Genomic DNA, 9,799 nt, shown 5'->3' with positions numbered 1-9,799 from the left:
AGTTGAAATTAGAGCTACCATTTGATCCAGCAATTGCACTACTGGGTATTTATCACAAAGATACAAATGTAGGGACCCGAAGGGGTACCTGCACCCCAATGTTTATAGCAGCAATGTCCACAATAGCCAAACTGTGGAAAGAGCCAAGATGTCCATCGACAGATGAATGGATAAAGAAGATGTGGTATATATACACAATGGAATATTATGCAGCCATCAAAAGGAATGAGATCTTGCCATTTGCAACGACGTGGATGGAACTGGAGGGTGTTATGCTGAGCAAAATAAGTCAATCAGAGAAAGACATGTATCATATGACTTCACTGATATGAGGAATTCTTAATCTCAGGAAACAAACTGAGTGTTACTGGAGTGGTTGGGGGTGGGAGGGATGGGGTGGCTGGATGATAGGCATTGGGGAGGGTATGTGCTACGGTGAGCACTGTGAATTGTGCAAGTCTGTTGAATCACAGATCTGTACTTCTGAAACAAATAACGCAACATATTTTAAGAAAAAAGAAAAAGAAGAAGATAACAGGAGAGGAAGAATGAAGGGGAGTAAGTCAGAGGGGGAGACGAACCAGGAGAGATGATGGACTCTGAAAAACAAACTGAGGGTTCTAGAGGGGAGGAAGGTAGGGGGATGGGTTAGCCTGGTGATGGGTATTGAGGAGGGCACGTTCTGCTTGGAGCACTGGGTGTTATGAACAAACAATGAATCATGGAACACTGCATCAAAAACTAATGATGTAATATATGGTGATTAACATAACAATAAAAAATTTAAAAAAATTTGGGCTGGGTAAGACAAAAATCATATCAGTGTATAATTATTCTCTAATAAAAAATTGCTGAGAAAAAGATATATCAATTGTATAAATCCTTTTTTTTAAGATTTTATTTATTTATTTGACAGAGCGAGAGAGCACAAGCAGGGGAACAGAAGAGGGAGCCCAATGCGGCCTTGACCAGGACTCTGGGATCATGATCTGAGCCAAAGGCAGACACTCAACCATCTGAGCCATCCAGGCGCCCCTGTATAAATCCTTCTTAAAGAATACTGACAATTTCACTTTTCAGCAGCAATAGTTTCATTTTAAATATTTTCCTTAAAAAAAATCCCTTTGAAATTGCTAGTGAATAATAGTATGCAGTTTTTTTTATGTGATATCATATGTTTATATGATATATAGTTGAGCCGCCTGGTACAGTGTCACAGCCTGAGCTGGATGAGGAGAACATCTATGCTAAAGGGCCACTCAGCAAAGGTTTCAGCAACCAGTGTTCAGGAGGGCATCTTTGCTTGTTCTGCCCAGCATGATGTTTTGGAGCCTGATGGAGTAAGTGAAATAACATGAAAGGGAGGCCCAATTCAGGTTGTCAGAACCCAAGTAGAATCAAGAGGACATCCACACAGGGAATGACTCAGCTCAGATTGTCAGGGAAAGACAGAGGGAGAAAGAGATAACTTGGGGTATTTTATGCTTATATCCCTAAGTACTACCAGAGTGATAGGCCTAGACTTACACTAACAAGATGTTGCTCAATACATTTGAAATCACAGGTAAATTCAAACTAACTGAAGCTACAGTCTAGCCAGAAAAAGAAGATCAAAACTGACTGTATCGAAGTGATAAGCCTATCATCCTAGAGGACTGACAGGTGATCTTTTGGAATTAGCAAATATGAACTTTTAAATAATTACTATAAATATATTAAATAAATCATTCTCATTTCATAGAAGAGGAAATTAGATTAAGATGTTTAATAAATTACCTACGATCTCTAAGCTTGTATAGAAACCAAAAAAAAAAATTCTAATTCTTTACTCCAGATCCTAAGTGTATTATTCTTTCACCTTTATCACAGCTCTGCCCAATCACAGGAAAACAAAGCCAACAATTTTATAGACAGTTGTCCTAAATTTCTCCCTAGATGACATCATCTACAACTAGGGCTCAATTTCCATCTCTGTGCAAAAGACTTCCCAACGTATGTATAGCTTTAGTACTGATTTCTTTCCTGGACTTCACTATCTGTCTTCTCCTGTAAGTCTGACCATCAATGCACAGAGAATCAGTCAACCAACTTACATCCCTATCTTCGTGAAGTCATCATCCTTAAGCTTCTCCTCTCATTCAATCAATGGCTGCATCTGAGATCTTTACTTAGACCAATGGACCAATCATCTTTGATGACCATTTATTCATACCTGAGAAATCAAATCAGCCCTACAACCCTGTAATTCCCATATTCATCCTATTTTCTTCATCCCATTGCTTTCTGGATCCAAGTCATCTCAACAATTTTATTGACTCTGGCGACAACTTCATGATGAGCAAATAAGTTTTGCACACTGAACTCACATTTAGTCATCTGGTCCAGAAAGTATATACAAATGCTACAAATGCTGTTGAGTGTACAGTTTTTAATTCCTTGTATATTGTGGCTTATATAATAGATATATTCATGTATTTCAATAATTCACACCATTTTAGTGGGTTTGGGGTATTGTATATCTTATAATATACATATCATGTATTTTCTTTCTAAGTGCTGATAGGTTCATTTATACCCTTGGATTTAAGAAACTAGGTGTCAGGGGAAAGAACAATAAAAAAGGGAAGGGTACTAGTAGTTTCAATGAAACATCCTGTAGCTTCTTTGAATTTACAAAATAATGTCAGCATTCTTTTTTTTAAAGATTTTATTTATTTATTTGACAGAGAGAGACACAGCAAGAGAGGGAACACAAGCAGGGGGAATGGGAGAGGGAGAAGCAGGCCTTCCACGGAGCAGGGAGCCCGATGTGGGGCTCGATCCCCAGACCCCGGGATCATGACCTGAGCCGAAGGCAAACGCTTAACAACTGAGCCACCCAGGCACCCCAATAATGTCAGCATTCTAAGACCAACAACAAACTACTAAACTCTCTGATATTTTTTTCCAGACTGGCACTCCTACCCCATTTCTATTCAGGATACATTTGTATAGACCCTTTCCATGTGTACATAGACATTCACAACACACACATCTATTTGCATGCACAAATATATCCACACATGTAAAACATAGTTACACTTTGTGGAATATGCAATTACTTCCATTACATTTAGCTATGCTGAAAAAGAGGTTGTACTAGTTTTCTAAAGCTGCCATAACAAAATACCACAGATTGAGTTGCTTAAACAACAGAAATTTACTTGCTCAGACTTCTGGAGGCTAGAAGTCCAAGATTAAAGTGTTGGCAGATTTGATTTCTTCTGAAGCCTCTCCTTGGCTTGCAGATAGTCACCTTCTTGCTATGTCCTTTCTTCTGTATGTGAGCATCCCTGGTGAATCCATGTGTGTCTAAATTTCCTCTTATAATGACACAACTCATATTGTATGAGGGTCCACAATGACAGCCTCGTGTTAACTTAATCACCTTTTTAAAAGGCCATATCTCCAAGTATAGATACATTCTTTTTTTTAAGATTTTATTTATTTATTCATGAGAGACAGAGGGAGAGAGAGAGAGGGAGAAGCAGAGGGAGAAGCAGGCTCCCAAGGAGCAGGGAGCCTGATGCGGGACTCGATTCCAGGACCCCGGGATCATGACCCGAGCCAAAGGCAGACGCTTAACCATCTGAGCCACCCAGGCGCCCCCAAATATAGATACATTCTGAGGTACTGGGGGTTTAGAGTTTCAACATGAGTTTTGGAGGGACACAATTCAGACTAAAACAGAGGTTAATCATAAAGTAGCTAAAAAGTCTACTATAGGCATTACATTTGTATATTACATGTACAAAATTTTGAATACTAACAATATACTAACTTAATGTTTAAAGTTATACTTACACTCTATAACCCAAAATGGAAATTGAAATTTGTCATCATGAGAGCTATTTGCATAAGATTTCAGATATGCTTATGTAAAAGGTATCTATATTATTTTAGTTTCAGTAGTCAAAGAGGAAACTTAGGAAATCATACATCTCATTTAAAATGAGTGTGTTCCTGGGGCACCTGGGTGGTACATTCAGTTGAGCATCTGACTCTTGGTTTCAGCTCAGGTCATGACCTCAGGGTCATGAGACTGAGCCCCATTTTGGGCTCTGTACTCAGTGTGGACTCTGCTTAAGATTCTCTCTCCCTTGCCCTCTGTCCTCCCACTATGCTCTCTCTCCCTCTTTCTCTCTAAAATAAATAAATCTTTTTAAAAAATGAGTGTCTTCCCCCATTATCCCAATGTTCTGTTGTGTATTGACCACTAAAACACCCCTCAGGTTAACATTTATTGAAATTATTTGCTACTGGGGATTAAAAAAGCACAAAGAGGGTTCCTAATCAACAATTTTTTCACAGTTGTTTTTACCTCTTTGTTCCGTAGACTATAGATGATAGGATTCAACATGGGGGTTAATCCAGCATATACAAAAGCTATAAATTTATCTATTTCCTGTGAATCTATAGCTGAGGGCTTTAGGTACATGGAGAGAGCTGTCCCATAGAACAAAACCACCACAGTCAGGTGGGCTGCACATGTTGAAAAGGCTTTGCGTTGACCATCCACTGAGCTGATTCTCAGAATGTTGGAGAGAATGAATGCATAAGATATACAAATGAGGAGCATCGGCATAGGAAGAAGAAGTACACTGATCACCAGCATGATTAACTGTATCCTGGAAGTGTCTACACAAACCAGTTTCAACACAGCCAGAATTTCACAAGTGAAATGATTGATGATGCTATTTCCGCAGAGAGACTGACGCAGCACAGACATTGTCTCCACCAGGGCAGTGAGGCAGCCTGTCATCCAGGAGCCAGCCGCAATCTGCACACAAACGCTCTTGTTCATGATGATGGGGTACCTCAGGGGGTTGCAGATGGCCACATACCGGTCATATGCCATCATGGACAGGAGTACACACTCAGTGGACCCCATGGCAAGAGAAAGGTACATCTGAACAGCACATCCTGAGAATGAGATGGTGTTTTTTCCTGAAACAAAGTTTGCCAGCATTGGAGTGAGAGCAGAGGAGGTATACCAGATGTCTAAAAAGGAGAGGTTGCTGAGGAAGAAGTACATGGGTTTGTGTAGGTAGGAATCCAGAACGGTGATGGAGATCAGAATTATATTACCCAGCAGGGTAATCAGGTACATCAGCAAGCACAACACAAATATGATGACCTTAACTTTGGGGTAGTGAGTAAATCCCAGAAAAATAAAATTTGAAATGACTGTCAAGTTTGCCTTGACCATTTTATTCCTTTTTGTTTATCTGCAGTAGTGAATAAAAATATACATTGTATATATTATAAAAATTAAATTCTACCAACTTTCCAGGGGTGTTTGGTAGGGGTATTTTAAAAGGATCATTATTCTGGGAATCCTGTATTAATTATTCATTCATTCATTCAACATTTATTGAATATACTACAAGTCACTGAAGATCTAGAGTTGAATTACACAAAAAGCTGCTCTTGGGCAACTCACAATAGAATATCACATAGTCAAGTAAATAAATAATTACAAGAACATTATATAAGTATGCCCTAGGGTACTAGAAGAACACAGAGAGTAAGAATCTTAACTCTATGTTGGGGATGATGCTCAGTGATACATTTTGAGACTTAGTTTAATCAAAAAATTCATTAGATTTAATCGAGGTAAGGACCACAGGAGATTTGCTGGGGAAAGAAAAAATTTTTGTAAAAGTTACATTGATGAAGGATTTAATTGCATTTCATAAACCTGCTAATTATGTAATACAATAGATGAATATGCTATACATTAAGGAATATAAATAGAAGATATTTATATTGCAATCCAATCACTATAGTACCACCTGATTTCTCTCTTCAGGAAGGCATTTTTGAATATGGAATATCCTGAACCCACACTTAGAAACAAAATAATTTTCAAAGTTGAGTATTTTATATTGCAATTCAAATTACTTGTGCTATGTCTCACAACTGGTCGCATATGGAGACTTGTTTAAAAACCACTGTCCTACAAGTGGAGTTCAAATGAAATCAATCACAAGTACTCAAGCCTCACATCCTCATAATTGCCTACTTCCTACTTCTCATATCCCAACACTCCACTTTCACACTCTGGTCTGAAACAACAACCAGTATGTAGTTTCTCATACTTACCATGTCATTTTATATTTTTATGTCTTTAATCAACAGTTTATCTCCATGGAGTAGCCTTTCTCCCCAGCTCCAATCTGGTCTTTCATGAATATTTATCCAGTCATCAAAACTGTATGCCACTCTCTCAAGTACAACTTCGTTCTTTGTACATACTTACATTACTCAAGTATATTACACCAAACTATAGCCATATATGCACATCCAATTGCTCCCACCCCTGGTAGAAGTGAGCTTCTCAAGAGCTTGTTCCCCATAATACTAGCAAAGTAATAACTCACATTTAAGATTTTTAATAACACACCACTGCCTTGAACATGGAAAGCTTTTGATACATATTCAAATAAGTACATTTTCACTACAGTTCTCCATGTCAACATAAAAGCCTGAAGATTTCTCAACTTGTCATTTACATCTGCACTCTTATCTTTAACATTAAAGAAACTAGTTCATTTAAGAAACAAAGATGATGAGCTCTTAGCTTTAAATATCTGATGTAGACTCTGAGAAGAACTTGTAGTGCTTCCCAAACAATTAGCTTCTGTAGGGTTTTAGAGCACTGTCCCCTGAGTATGAGACTTGGACTCTAAATCCAACCATGCTACTTACCAATATACACAATTAGACCAATCATTTGGCTTCTTTGAAACTCAGTTTTCTAATCTATACCAGGAGGATGATAATTCCTAAATTAACTTGTTTTAAATTCTCCCTCCATCACCCCAATTTCATGAACTATCTAATATTTCAGAGAATCACAAAAAGTTTAATGATTTTATGGTCTTCCTGCTTTCTAGAAACACATTCACACTGACTCAGATAAAAAAAACTTAGCACCTTCTTTATAATCTATTGAAATTTCAACCCCCAACCATGGATGAATATGAAACACCTTACTGATTATTTCCAGAAAGGTTAATGTTAGAAATATCCACTCTTTTGTCCACTTTGGTCAGCACACACCACCACTTCCACCGAGGCTTTCTCTATTGTCTTTCCCCACCCAGCACCCAATTTTCTTGCTCTAGCTCTGGCTCCTCTTGCCTTCCCCATTCTCTTCTTTCTTCACCACTCTCTTGTCCTCTCTCTCATAAACAAAACAATGAGGTCTCTTTTTCTCATGCAGATTGAGTCCCCACTCATTCCATTACCCTTATCTCATATCCTTTTAAGAGTCTCACCTATCCTAAATCATTTTTTTTAATTTTTTTATTGTTATGTTAATCACCATACCTTACATCATTAGTTTTTGATGCAGTGTTCCATGATTCATTGTTTGTTCATAACACCCAGTGCTCCATGCAGTGCCCTCTTTAATACCCATCACCAGGCTAACCCATCCCCCTGCCCCCCTCCCCTCTAGAACCCTCAGTTGGTTTTTCAGAGTCCATCATCTCTCATGGTTCGTCTCCCCCTCTGACATACTCCCCTTTTCTTCCTCTCCTGTTATCTTCTTCTTTTTCTTTTTTCTTAAAATATGTTGCGTTATTTGTTTCAGAAGTACAGATCTGTGATTCAACAGTCTTGCACAATTCACATTTTATTGAGATACTTTCTTTAAAATGACTTCCAATTCCAGTGCTAAAATAAATGTTTTCTAACAAACTCCCCTCTTTTTTTCTCAACATCAGAGCCAGAACAGACTCAGAGTTCTAATCCAATCCTCTTATTTTAAAGTTGATGGACGCTTGAAGGCATTTAATGACTTATCTGAGGTAAAGGAGAAAATCGAAAGCATAAAGCCAAAAATCCTATCCCATATTCAGGACTCATTTCAACTCAGTACTTTTCCTACCAACTAGTATTTCTTTTTAAAGTAAATATCTCTATTCTGGTTTCCTGGCCTAGCTGAGACCCATTAATAAGTTTTATAAATCTGAGGATACAGAAAGAAATGGATAATGTCTACTTTCATATACCTTAGCACATGTAATGAGCATCTTCCTTTTTGATTAATATATGCTTCAGTCTTTAAAGTTGATCTACGGCATGGTCTTTCTTGTGAATCTTGTGCAGTTCCCAAAAAAGTAAAAGAATCTGATTTTTGTAATTAGGACAATATTCCATGATAACTATATTAGAGTGAGTTGTGCAGAGGTATTTTTATTCAGAAGATTGCAATGAAAAAGGATATGGATGTTCTTGGTTTGCAAAAAATCAACTCAAATCTTGCCTGATTCACAAGTTCTCAAAATACAGAGCTTTTGTTAATTAAAAATATGAAAATAATTTCTTAAGAAAAACAACGACATAAAAATTTGTTTTGCCAAAATCAGCACCTATGATCTGCTCCCCAAAACTTCCAAAGGGTTATCCCTGGATCTAAGACTACTAAAGCTTCCGTTGCTATTAGGGACCTTCCAACTCCCTTAACAATTTAGCATTGTGATTCTAAAACATAAAGAAGTTAAGAAACTTTCTAGTTCTCCAGGGTATGACTCTCCAAGTTCCATTAACTAATTGGGAAGCAAAAAAAAGAGATAAAAAATTTTTTAATTATTTCAAGTTATTTGGGTTGAGCAGCATTTGTGCAAGCAGAATTGGAGGAGACTATTTGCCTATTCCATGTCTTCTGCAGATAGCCCTTGAATTACACACAGCAAACATTGCAGATAAGAACTATAGAAATGCCTGCCTATATGGCCTCAGTTTGTAAAGTGACCGCTCCAAATATTTCAGTTATCTGAGAAATAGAAGATAAAACATCCTTACTGAGCTTTTAAATGGCCACAAAGAGAGAGCACTGATCAGTCAAATAATTTATTACTATCAAATGCCCTTGAATAATATATAGTAATCTTTGAAGGAATAGTGCATTGGAATGAGTACTAGACTTAAGGAGTTGTGGATTAAACCTTAGTTCAACTATTGATTAGTTAAGTAATCTTAGACAATTGTGGTATATTAATTTCATTAATGACCCCAATTCTTCACACTGATTTTGGCCCTACACATGTGACTTGATTCGATCATGGAGCATTAGCAAATATAATGCATGCAGACACTTGTAAAGCACTTGCACAATTAAGGTTAGGCCTCTCTTTTCCATCTCTGCTACTATCATGAAAATACATCCAAGTTAGCCAACTGGAGGATAAAATGCACATTCAGCAGAACTGAGTTGCTTCACTTGCCAATAGCCAATGTTGTGAGCCAGCAGTCACTCAATCTCCAACAAATGAGTCCAAAATCAATCAATAAGCCAACTCACAGCTGATTTGAGATATAAAGATAATCTAGTTGAGATCAACTGGCTCCAGGTGTCTCATTGACTTTAATAAATGCTTACTTTGGTATGCCACTGAGATTTTATGACTGTTTATTATGTTGTTTCATTGTAGCAATGTAAGACTGATGGAGCAATAAATGGTGTCATTGCCTATCCAACACTGACTCACCTGGTCTTTATCCTTCTTAAAAGAATCATAATTTTATTCATTTGTCTATCCCATTTTTATCCTAGGAAAATATCCGTAAGCCCAAGCCTCCTACCTTACTTTCTAGAAGCTTTACATTTTTACCTTTCATACTGAGATATGAAATCCATCTAGAATTAAATCTTTGTGTATGGTATGAGGCAAGGGCAAGATTTATTTTTTATTATGTGCACACTATTTGACTCAACATGATTTTATTGAAAAGCTCCCTGTCCCATTGC

The 9,799-nt window shown here is 37.4% G+C and overlaps 1 protein-coding gene across 1 annotated transcript; it reads right to left on the bottom strand.

The window, feature by feature from the left end:
- Positions 1-4,288: 4,288 nt before the first annotated feature.
- On the bottom strand, positions 4,289-5,248 carry LOC112836356 (olfactory receptor 13F1-like). The gene has a single exon (XM_025887999.1). The coding sequence runs from the start codon at positions 5,246-5,248 to the stop codon at positions 4,289-4,291; it is 960 nt and encodes a 319-aa protein (XP_025743784.1).
- Positions 5,249-9,799: the final 4,551 nt, after the last annotated feature.

Source organism: Callorhinus ursinus, unplaced genomic scaffold (assembly GCF_003265705.2).
Source record: "Callorhinus ursinus isolate GAN/ISIS: 27379988/994484 unplaced genomic scaffold, GSC_fseal_2.0 scaffold24, whole genome shotgun sequence".
Classification (NCBI taxonomy): Eukaryota; Metazoa; Chordata; class Mammalia; order Carnivora; family Otariidae; genus Callorhinus; species Callorhinus ursinus.
This window is presented reverse-complemented; position numbering and strand designations above follow the sequence as displayed.